Source organism: Hemicordylus capensis, chromosome 1 (genome assembly GCF_027244095.1).
Source record: "Hemicordylus capensis ecotype Gifberg chromosome 1, rHemCap1.1.pri, whole genome shotgun sequence".
NCBI classification, from domain to species: Eukaryota; Metazoa; Chordata; class Lepidosauria; order Squamata; family Cordylidae; genus Hemicordylus; species Hemicordylus capensis.
In genome coordinates, this window is record NC_069657.1 from 54,463,715 (window position 1) to 54,476,139 (window position 12,425).

Below are 12,425 nucleotides of genomic sequence, written 5' to 3' on the forward strand. Positions count from 1 at the left end.
AATCATCTGGCAGCCGTGGGAGTATGATAAAGACATACCAGGTGTCAGGCTTGTTTCTTAATTGAGACTCAGTGTAAACAATATAGAGTTGGCAGTGTGGTTGTAGAGATGAATTAAAGCCCAGCATTGTCTGTTCTGACAAATCAGAGCCTTTTCTTCAGAGATGATAACATAAACTGTACTGAAGAATTTAACTATTATATCCCCTGATAAAGCTAAACCAAAAATCACTATCTTGTGGTGGTGGCTGTTTGATATTAGGATAAAAGAATACACATTAACATCCAGGTAGGGCTGGGAAAGACCCCTATCTGAAACCATGAAAAGCCACTAATAATCTATGTAAATGATACTGAAGTCAATTGACTGATGTTCTGACTCACAACTTCATGTGTTAAAATACATGAAAGTTGAGTTCCTAGATTTGTCTCTTACGGCGACAGCGGGAGTTAAAATGATCTAAGGAGAAATATATCTGGCATTTTTGCAGGCTAATAGTATGTGTTTAAACTTATACAATGTGCTGTTTTGGTTTTTTTAAGGTTTAAATGGCATCTATTAAATTGCACTCAAATGTTTTATTTTTTCCGCCACCCATCTGATCATGGTTTTGCTCAAATTTGTATTATATATAAACAAATGGTAGTGATGATGGTTATGTTGGAAAGAGATAATTTGTATGGAAAATGTGCAGGTCAGAAGAGGGAGGACACACAGATAAAACTATTATAATCCATAAAAGGTTATTCCTGACCCCAAATTGCAAGTCCACCCAAAAAATCTTAAGGAAGCCTTTGGACAATCGACGAATCTCTGAGGAGAAAGATTCCATCGATTGAACAGAGTAAGTGAGAATTCCTCAGTCCCTTTTCCCCTGAAAAAAATTATATGTAATATTTATTTTATTATTATCATCATCATCATTATTTTACATTTTATAACCCGCTCTTCCTCCAAGGAGCCCAGAGCGGTGTACTACGTACTTGGGTTTCTCCTCACAACAACCCTGTGAAGTAGGTTAGGCTGAGAGAGAAGTGACTGGCCCAGAGTCACCCAGCTAGTATCGTGGCTGAATGGGGATTTGAACTCGGGTCTCCCCGGTCCTAGTCCAGGACTATAACCACTACAGCACACTGGCTCTAAAGATCTGATATATGATATGACATTGTTAGGAGAGTGTTTTTAGCCAATCATGTGGCTTGCAATGGATGACAGAAAAAGAGGTGGCTTCAAAAATATGCAAGTTTTCACTATCTAATAGGAACAAGGAAGCTGCCATATACTGAGTCAGAACATAGGTCCATCTAGCTCAGTATTGTCTGCACAGACTGGCAGCGGCTTTTCCAAGGTTGCACGCAGGAATCTCTCCAGCCCTATCTTGGAGATGCCAGGGAGGGAACTTGAAACCTTCTGCTCTTCCTAGAGTGGCTCCATCCCTTAAGGGGAATATGGTGCTCACACATCAAGTCTCCCATTCATATGCAACCAGGGTGAACCCTGCTTAGCTAAGGGGACAAGTCATGCTTGCTACCACAAGACCAGCTCTCATCTCTATGTAACACCTTGATATGAATAATAGAATCAGAGGGGGCCTCATCATCTAGATCAGGCCTGCTCAACTTCGGCCCTCCTGCAGATGTTGGCCTACAACTCCCATAATCCCTGGCTATTGGCTACAGTGGCTGGGAATTATGGGAGTTGTAGTCCAAAAACAGCTGGGGGGGCCTAAGTTGAGCAGGCCTGATCTGGATCAACCTTCTGCTGAGTGCAGGAAATCCAGAGCAACAGCATCCTCAGCAGATGGCTACTTGATTACCTCCAGCAAAACAAAGCCTGCCCACTTCCTAGGTAGTTTGTTCCAGTGTCAAACTGCTCCTAAAGGTAGAGTGTGCCATCAATTCAATTTCGACTCCTGGCGCCCACAGAGCCCTGTGGTGTTCTTTGGTAGAATACAGGAGGGGTTTACCAGAGTGCATCCTGCCGCACAGTATGAGATATTGTCTTTCAGCATCTTCCTATATTGCTGCTGCCCAATTCAGCTAAAATCTACCTTTCTGTAACTTAAACCTATTAGATCGAATCCTGCCCTCTGGAGCAGCAAAGAACAAGTCATTTATTTATTTATTTATTTATTCATTCATTCATTCATTCAATTTCTATACCGCCCTTCCAAAAATGGCTCAGGGTGGTTTACACAGAGAAATAATATATAAATCAGATGGATCCCTGTCCCCAAAAGGCTCACAATCTAAAAAGAAACACAAGATAGACACCAGCAACAGTCACTGGAGGTATTGTGCTGGGGGTGAATAGGGCCAGTTACTCTCCCCCTGCTAAATAAAAAGAATCACTATGTTAAAAGGTGCCTCTTTGCCAAGTTAGCAGGGGTCCCTCATAACAGTTCTTCATGTATTTGAAGAATGCTATCAATCTCCTCCAGGCGGAACAGATCCACTTCTTTCTACCTTTCCTCATAAGGCATGTTTTCCAGACCACTGAGCATCTTTGTTACGCTTTTCAGAATCCATTCCAGTTTATCTTGATCCTTCTTAAATTGTGGCACCCATAACTAGACACAGTCCTCCAAATGATGTCTAATTAGTGTAGAACTAGTACCAATGGTGTTTATGACACGGTTAGATTAAAGCCTTTTGGATGTCCAGCGGCTGATGTTGCCATGTGGGAAAAGAAAATCTGATGCTGCAAAGGCAGAATTACATTGGGAACGTGGAACATAAGAAGCATGAATATGGGTAAGCTTGACACCATGAAAGATGAAATGAATGGACTACACAGATTGACATCTTGGGCATCAGTGAATTAAAATGGACTGGAATAGGAGACTCTCTGTCAAAAAATCATACCATTTACTACTCAGGACACAAAAAACAAAGAAGAAACAGTGTTGCTTTCATAGTCTGGAAGGATATAGCAATGACAGTACTTGGGTACAATGCAGTCGGTGGCCGACTAATATCAATTGGATTTTGTGGACAACCCTTTAACATGACAGTTTTTCAAGTCTATGCCCCAACGACTGATGCAAAAGAAGAGGAAGTTGATGAGTTTTATGCTCACATTTAGTCTGAATTTGACAGAATATGCAAGCAAGATGTGCTGCTAGTGGTTGGAGACTGGAATGCCAAAGTTGGAAATGGTAAGGAGGAAAACACAGTCTGTATGGTCTAGGAAACAGAAACTGAGCAGGAGAGTGACTTCTTAGTTTCTGCTAAGCCAATGATCTCTTCATTGCTAACACATTTTTCAAACAACCAAAGTGGCAGCTATGCACATAGACATCACCAGATGGAGTACACAGAAATCAAATTGATTACATTATTGGTGCAAGGAGCTGGAAGAGCTCAGTTATAACAGCAAAGATGTGGCTGGGGGCCAATTGTGGAACAGATCACGAACTGCTCATGTGCAAGTTCCAAGTCAAACTAAAACAGAAAAACAAACCTATCCAGTTTCCATGATATGATCTTGAGAATGTACCCACCATTTTCAAGGAGAACATCAGGAACCACTTTGAAGTTCTGAACTTCAAAGGTCATTCTACATACCCATACCAAAGAAGGGAGACTTAACAGATTTCACAAACCATTGCACAATATCCTTACTTTCACATGCCATATTTATAATGCTCAGGATCATCCAACACAGATTAAAGCCCTACATGGAAAGGGAAATGCCGGATGTTCAAGCTGGTTTCAGAAAAGGCCAAGGAACCAGAGCATCATTGCTGATGCACGCTGGATAATTGAGAAAGCCAAAGAATCCCAAAAAAGGTCAATCTGTGCTTTACTGATTACAGAAAAGCCTTCAGTTGTGTCGACCATATCAAGTTGTGGAATATCCTTAGGAAAATGGGCATCCCAGAACGTCTCATTGTTCTCATGAGAAACCCATACACAGGACAGGAAGCAACAGTCCAGATGGAACATGGTAAAACAGACTGGTTCCAGACCAGCAAAGGAGTAAGACAAGGCTGAATATTTTCTCCTTATTTATTCAGCTTAAATGCTAAACATATACTGAGAGAAGATGAATTGGAAGAAGATGAGCATGGTTTTAAAGTTGGAGGAAGAAACATCAATAACCTGCACTACGCTGATGACACCACTCTGATAGGTGAGAATGCAGATGAGCTGCAAGCTCTAGTAATGAAAGTCAAGGAGCACAGTGAAAAAATGAGTCTACAACTTAAATGTAAAGAAGACTAAACTAATGACAACGGGTACAGCAACCAACCTCAGAATTGATAATGAAGACATTGAAGTGGGTCGATAGCTTCTGCCTTTTAGGATCAACCATCAACAGTAAAGGATCCAGTAGTCAAGAAATATGCTGCAGACTAGCACTTGGTAGGGTTACAATGAAGGCTTTGGAAAAGATATTTAGATGCCATGACGTGTCTATACCTACAAAGATTAGAATCATTTGGATAATGGTTTTTCCCTTGACACTCTGTGGATGCGAAAGCTGGACTTTGAAGAAGCAAGAGAGAAAAAGTATTGATGTTTTGAACTTTGGTGCTGGAGAATACTTTTGAGGATACCATGGACAGGAAAACAAACAAACAGATCATAGAACAAATCAATCCAGAATTTTCACTCAAGGCACAAATGACCAGGCTCAAACTATCATACTTTGGACACATTATGTGAAGATCCAGCTCCCTTGAGAGGTCCATAACACTGGGGAAAGTTGAAGGAAAGAGAAGAAAAGGACTGCCAGTAGCAAGGTGAATGGACTCGATCACAACAGCAATGAATGCACCTTACAGGCCAAGTTGAAGACAGATCATTCTGGAGAGAATCTATCTGTGTGGTCGCTAAGAGTCAACACCGATTTGATGGCACTTAATCAATCAGTTACTTCTCATGACTCGGAAACTATGGTTCCTCCCAGTTTTCTGTCAACTGCAAATTTGATGTGGATTCCTCTCCATCTAAATCATTGATAAAAATGGTAAAAGAGTACTGGATCCAGGACAGAACCCTGCAGCATCTCACTCAAAACTCTCTCTAGTTTAATGAGGAACCATTGATGAACTTCTAAGCATGGTTTTCCAACCAGTTGTGCATCCATCATTATCACCTAGCCCTCATTTTATCAGTTTGCTAACCAAAATATAAAAGGGAACTTTGTCAATGGTTTGCTGAAATCAAGATAAGTTATGTCCACAGCATTCCCATAATCTACAAAGCCAGTAACTTAATCAAAAAAAGGAGTATGTTAGAATTTATTCTTGACAAATCCATATTGTTTTCTATTAATCACTGCATTGATTAATTCAGTGCTATCAAGATGCTTTACACACTGACTGCTTTATATTCAGGTCTAATATCTCCTTTGGCATCAAAGTCAGACTGACCAGTTTGTAGGTTCCCAGGTCCGCCTTTCCCCCCTTTTTGATGGTTGGGACAACATTAGCCTGTCTTTAGTCTTATGCTTCACCAGTTCTTCAGAATTTCTCAAGGCTAACAGACGTTTTGAGAATACATCAACAAGTTCTTTTAGTATCCCTAGGATGTAGTTCATTTGGCCCTGAAGACTTGAACTCATTTAAAGTAGTTAGGTGACTGCCTCCTTTCAAACTTGAACAGCAATCCTCACACTTCATCATTCATGCTCTTTTGTGAGGTTGCACGCAGTTCCCTATGAGGGGAAAACAGGCAAAATAGGAGTTAAGTAGTTCTGCTTACTCATTTCACCATCAGTGGACCTGTCATTTCCTTCTCCTTCTCCTTACCCTAAAGGGCCCTTTTGTTGCTCGAAACATCCCTCACCAGCTTCAACTGATTCTGAGCCATTGCATTGACTCTTCTAGATGTCTCCCATTTTTCTTTGTCATTGAAATTATCTGATTTTGTCTTTAGCAACTCTTTCTTCAGAAAACTCCCATCCATTTTGGACTTTTTTCTGTTAGTGTAGCCACAGAATCCTATCTAGCACTTCTGTGAGTTTATTCAAATCAGCTTTCCTGCAATCCAAGGTGCATGTTTTGAGTATGCTGATCTTTAGCTTTTCACAAGAATTGAAGCATAGACACTTTGAAGTTTCCCACTACTTCAGCTTCATCGACCAGCTTTTCCCTCCTGGTTAGAATCAAGTCAAGGACAGCTAATCGCCATGTTCCTTCCTCCATTTTCTAAAATAAGAGGCTTTTTCTGAATTCTGAGAGGTTAAGAGAGCCATTGCAAATGCTAGTGCACCTGCCCTGTGCTTCTAACTGCTGACCTCATCAGGAGATGAGCTGTCCCCTTTTATACCAGCTTCAGCCTATGAGGACATCTCAAGCTGGGCACAAGGCAGTCAGTTGTCAAGCACTGAACTTAAGGCGGCATGACAAATGGTTTATAGAATGAATGTTGCTCACATTTTCTTGTTCAGATTGTAGCATGAGACGAGTGTGAAATAAGGATAGCATGCATTGCCCTTTGCTATCATAATCTCTCTCTTAAGCTCTCTTTAGCTATTTTGATTAAATTACTTTTTTATAAAATGAGTGGAAAGGCAGTATAAAAATTTAACAATACATAAATAAATAGAACCTGCAGATTTCTTGCCCACTTTAACTGGATGTGTGAAAGTAAGGTTTTGTCTTGTTTCAGATAAGCCTTACTACGCATTCTACTTTATTAGCAAAACAAGTGCTACCCTTCCAAATCAACAACTATTAGGATGGTATATATATTTTTCTTTGGACGTTATCTACCAAAACTAAAAAGGTGTTCACATCACAAGGATTAACTTTGCTTCACTAGTGTCCTATTTGTGTATAAGCATTATATATAATAAAATAAACCTTAAGGGTTTCATTTAGAGACCTCTGAAACAGGAGCATTTTGAAAGCAGGTAGGTGTCTCCACCCTGCTTTTCATAAAGCATTTTACCCATTCAAACAGACTTTTAAAAACAGCTTGTTTTGATAGCAGGCGGTTCTCCTGTGGGCCTTCAGCCTTTGCTTCCTGGCAGCACCTTTGGTGCGAAAAGAGAGTGCTCAATTGGGAGACTATCAGTGCCAGCATGCATAGAGTGATAAGTTAACACACCACTGGGAATTTCTGGGGCCCACCAAGATACTTCACTTCTAATGTGCTAACAAGCTCATTTTTCTACCTCTTGCCTCTTCAGTTATTTTTTTTTCCTCAGAAGAGCTTAGAAGTTGAGTGCATCAGGCATAATGAAAAGCTCTGTAGGAGGGAGAAGCAATAACCCAATTTTTCCCTTTTCAGCCAAATAGAAAATTAGTTTCTGGTAATACACAAAGGCCAGTATTTTTTGTGCAAGGGGCACTGCTGTGAATCAAAGGACTCTATTAACTGCAGAAAATTCAGCAGCTGTGAATCTCCCCCAATGGAAAAAAGTGCTTTTCAACAAGTTGTGAGATATGTAGTATTATTTAGACTTCAACCATCAGTTTCATCCTCTACCACTTATATGCAGCCTCTTAAAAACTGTGCTATATTACTCTCCTGTGTTAAGGCTCAATCTTGTGTATGCCCCACAACCTAAGAACCTTCACAACAAAGGGGTTTTCTATCCCTCCTTGTCCTAATATTGCTATTTATGATGTTTTCAGAGGCAATTTTTAGACTGCAACCCTGTTTTCAGGAGACAGATGTATCATAAGCAATGAATCTGATGAAGATATGTAATCGGAGTAGTTTGATTTTGGCTACCTATTTTCATTCAAAGCACTTTTCTGCACACTTGTTTCCTATATGATAAAATGATTGTTGCTGCACATTTCACTCAATTACCAAAATATAGTTGGGGAAACTGAGGGCCTAATCTTTATTCTGTTCTTCCTTTGCAATCATGAAAAACTCTTTGTTACTCCTAATTATTATCACTTCTGTAAGTACCTAAAACATTTGTAGTATTCCTTATAGCACCCGTGTACAGCATGTTGTTGATGGATGGGCCAATAAAATTCCCCAAGGAAAACTGGCAAATAAATTTCTTCCCCCATTCCAATAATTCAGTTGGAGGCTTTGATCTGGGGGTGAGAAAAGAGAATATGAGCCAAAAAAGATGATTTTATGGAGAAGGAGATAGGTAGAAATGTACATCTGGGATGCAAGACAGGGTAATGGTAAGAGATGTATTAGGAAATTAATATGACTGAAAATGTACCTACAAAAGGGAATAGCCATAAGTGGCATTAGAAAGGATTTGAGATATAGAGAATGACTGCCCTGCAGTGACAGAGGTGGTGTGATACAACCCAAGAGAACAGAAATCATAAAATGCATGCGGCCCTGACCATACAGGATTGTATAGTATACCTGTATATCTAATGTCAACATCTGTGTATGGACTCTGACAGTGAAAAAGAAGTTTTCAATTAACAGTTCACCCACTAGGGTATGCATGAAGCAATCTGGAGATGAGGTGGAATTGTACTCACAGGATAATGAGCATGTTCTTTGCAACCCAATTTCTTAACCTTTACACGAGCAAAAGGAAACTACCCGTCCACTGCTGCCAAAGGATGCTGCCCTATTGCCATCACCAGGACTGGGAACACATCTTAGAAGCCCAGTTGCCACATTCCTATTGTGCCATTTGACAACAAAGATGTACTGCCCCATCTCCACCAAAAAGATCCCAGTGAAAAGGGGGAAATGGTCCTCTAAGGTTCTTGGACCCCAAGCCTCCAGCAGTAGTTTCAGCAACAAATCATTTTCGCGGTAGTGGGAAGGTCCAGCTGCTTTTTCACCAAAGAAAGTAACATGAGAGAGAATATTCCCTGTACACTTTCATGGGCCCCTAAAAAATAAATAATTTTTTTAAGCCATTCTTTCTACTTTTTTTTTAAGCAGATGAAATTGAAAAACAATTTGTGTACAAAAATAAGGGCATTTTATTTATTTATTTATTTATTTATTTATTTTTGCATTTATATACCGCCTTTCGTTAAAAAGATAACCCCATGATGATAAACATTGATTGCAAGGATTTACTAGTACTATGTAAGATACAGAGAGTGCAATGAGTACAACAGGGCAGCTTTCAAAGTTACATGAGAAGAGTAGCTGATTTCTAAACCCACTAGATCAGCCTATGACACAAAGTCAGCATGGTATTTTTTCTTGATAATTGTATGTTGCTGCCTGCTGCTTTACATTTTGACAGTCATTTCCATAGCTGCTTTCATGAACAGCAGAAATATTCTCTCTCTTTCTCACTCTCTCTGTGCTAACTGTACAATCAGGCCGCTGGAACAAGAGGCCTGGTGAGGGTTCTTCAAAAGCAACAACACTTCAAGATACCTGTCTCTTATCAATAATATCAGCAGCAAGAAACATGTAGGGAAAGGGGAAGAAGTACAATCTTGTGCAGTTGGGGGTCCTGCAGCTACTTTCTTAGCTGGTTCTTGGAGATCTTTGGCCTCCCCCCCTCCCAATATGCCAACTTTGTTCTAAGGCATAATTGACTGGTTATTTTCCTTGTATGCAAATTTAGTCACATGTTTATCTGAACTGCTTGAATTTGTTTGAGGATTATGGCACCAACTGTTCTTCATAAAAGAGAATGTGTGCTTTTAAGTGAAACCAGTATGGGTTTTTAATTTTGAGCAGTCTATACATATGTACATATAGTCAGAATTGATTATTTTAAATACTTTACCTTCGCAGAATACAGTTGTATAATGTAGAAATACATAACATGGGAACGCTTGTCATTATTCAGATCAGGATTTGCACCGTTGCCTGTGCTCATAGGCTCAGATAGCAAATTTGGATTTGGTCCATCTCAAATTCTATGACATAATATTTGTAAGTAACAGAATAATTTAAAACCATATTTTCCCATATTCTCAAAGGCAATTTCCCCCCTTACCAGCACCATTGTCACCTTTAGGGCTAGATATATAGCCCCTTCCTTCCAGCACTTTTATCTAGGGGCTCTGTCAGTAACCCATCTAGACATCAACAATTTCTTGCAAAACCTGAAGATACTCTTCTAGATCCTGGTTTGACTGATCTCCGTTGGACAGTGGGTGTGGCTTAGCCTTCCAGAATCTATGTAAGAGCTAGTTGCCCTTTGGACAGTTTCAGAAGGATGGTGTATAAAGATATAAATCATTTAGAATGAACTCCTGGAGAACTTTGGACCCTTTATTTTCTTGCCTGTTTGCAGGTCTTAATAAAATGTTGATTCAAAGGAGAAGTTTTAACATATATCTTAAGTTCAGGAGGATTGGGCTAGGGGGAAGGAGCCATTACAGGAAGGCTGGGTTATAGTCCTCTCCATTTGAATTAAGAATGCATCAGCTTTGGGTGACGCATTGAATACAGTTTTTTAAAATGTTGATGATTATGTACTGGAGTTTTGTTATATTGTTGCCTACTCTTATTCTCCAAGAGAGGGAGGGATAATACCTACAGTTGTATAATAAAATAAAGGGGTGTCTGTGTGTGTGTGTGTTTTTTTTTTTAATTAAAAGGAACCAACACAGCTACATTATTTATCGGGATATCATGTTGTTTGCTTTATTCCAAGTTGTAAATTGTTCCTTGACCTCTGGGTAAAATTAGCTATGAAGAAAGAGCTCGATATCTGCAAACAATTGTTCAGCACCATCTAGATCCTTCAACTTTTGAGGATTTTGCAGCTCAGGTTTTCTGCCCAGCACCCTATCATCATTTGCCCTCTGAAACTGGTAAGGATACAATAAAGAATTGTCTTTCTGTTTAATTAATTAACTTAAAATGCAGTATTTCTAGTTAGGCAAAAGTATTCATTCTAGGCACAGATTCCTTTTTTAAAAAATTAGATTTCCATGTTGACAAAACTGGATTTCAGGCAATATAATTTGATCTTTTGTTTACTAAATCAAAGCTACCTAATACAGAAATTCAGCTAATGGGCTATAATAAAGTTTTCTTATATTTGTGAACGTTCCTAGATATCTAAAATACTTTGATAAGCACAGTTGATGTGCCTTATTTTCAAGAAAGCTTCATTTTCATTTCAGTTTGAAAACCATAAGTTTTGTTCTTCTTACCAAATTTATAGGTTAGAAATTTTTGTCCCATGAAAATTATATTTTCAAAATCTGTTATATAAAATACTGCATTTTCAGTTACTAATAAAACAATAATCACTAAAAAATATGAATATCTCAAGGCCTACCTGTACAAATAACTTCTTGTGCTCCTGATGATTATTTCATTTATTTCCCCTCTTTAGATCATTAAATATCAGTTCTGTTTATCAGAAGGTAAGACAAAGTGTCCAAAAAACCCCCTCTGTTCTTATTAATCTATTACTAGAGCACTAAGCTTGTAACCATGTTATATGCAAACTTTCCAGATTGCCCTTTATCTATACTAAAAAGAAAAAAGACAAATTTGCACTGATTGAGGAATTACTACTACAATTTCTTGGAAGTTTTAGTCTTTACTAACCCCAGGTCTGCATGAAACACTAACACTGTGGTTCTGGGATTAAGGTAACTAATGGGAGAGACATCTGTTGAGCTAGTAACACTTGATTGTGTTTGACCTTTTGTTTCTCAGCATGAACAAGTAGTACTGGATGGCAGTGGTGTGCTTTGTACCCTGTACTGTCTTTTCTTTGATGTTAGCAGATACTGTATAAATTCAGTATAAGAGAGCAGGGAAGAGAAAAATAACTTTTTTTGCAGATAAACTTTTATAGTGTCTTGACACAAAATAAATTAAAAAACAATCACTAATACTACTCACCTACTTGCAACAGAGAAAATCTCAGAGCTATTTTCTTCTGAAAACAATAGATAGAAATCCAGTGATACAAAAGCAGTAGGAATTATAAAACTGTGGTTGGAGTTGTGCTTATGATTTAAATTGAAAATGCATGCAGTCCAGAGAGGTCTGTAAAAAGTTGTGTCCTGTGCTGATTGTTTTTACCTGAAAGTGAGCAGTAAGTAGAAATAAAATAAATATCAAATATGAGTCGCCTTGTGAAAAACAATAACAGCATTTGAGAACAAAGGTAAATTTAAGACAAAGTAACCCCAAAATTCCACCTGTGGATTTTAAAGGTGCAAAATCGCATCTGTGTTTAAACAATCATATAGGCTTTCTGTATTTGTGCATCATCTAATTAAGAGGGGCCCTTCTTAGAACTGAGAGGCAAATATAAATGTCTAGAATTAATAACTAGAAATAAATATAGTATTTATACCTCCGGACTGATTTGGGCCAGTTTGTGATACCTGCATCTATACATACAAGGAGTAGCAATATGTTTCCATCAGCTTTTACTGCCTTCTGTTTGTGAATAGAATATTGCACTATTTGCCCCAGTGCATTTTTCCCCCTGAAATTGAAATTGCTTTTCAATAAAATTAGTTTTGAAGTGCCAAGTTTCTTTTTTTCTCCTTCCAAATTCAACAAGTAATTCTTTTAAAAACTGCTTGA

The 12,425-nt window shown here is 38.6% G+C and overlaps 1 protein-coding gene across 11 annotated transcripts in view; it reads left to right on the plus strand.

Annotated features, from left to right (window-relative positions):
- The window catches only part of RALGAPA1 (Ral GTPase activating protein catalytic subunit alpha 1), a 287,874-nt gene that overhangs the window by 258,338 nt on the left and 17,111 nt on the right, over positions 1 to 12,425 (plus strand). For 10 of the 11 annotated variants that reach the window (XM_053285328.1, XM_053285342.1, XM_053285334.1 and 7 more), the window contains one exon: positions 10,557 to 10,681. In XM_053285328.1, coding sequence (XP_053141303.1) covers positions 10,557 to 10,681 — 125 coding nt within the window. Of the gene's footprint in view, positions 1 to 10,556; positions 10,682 to 11,211; positions 11,243 to 12,425 lie in introns of those variants that run through there. The other variant, XM_053285359.1, reaches the window with a different exon arrangement.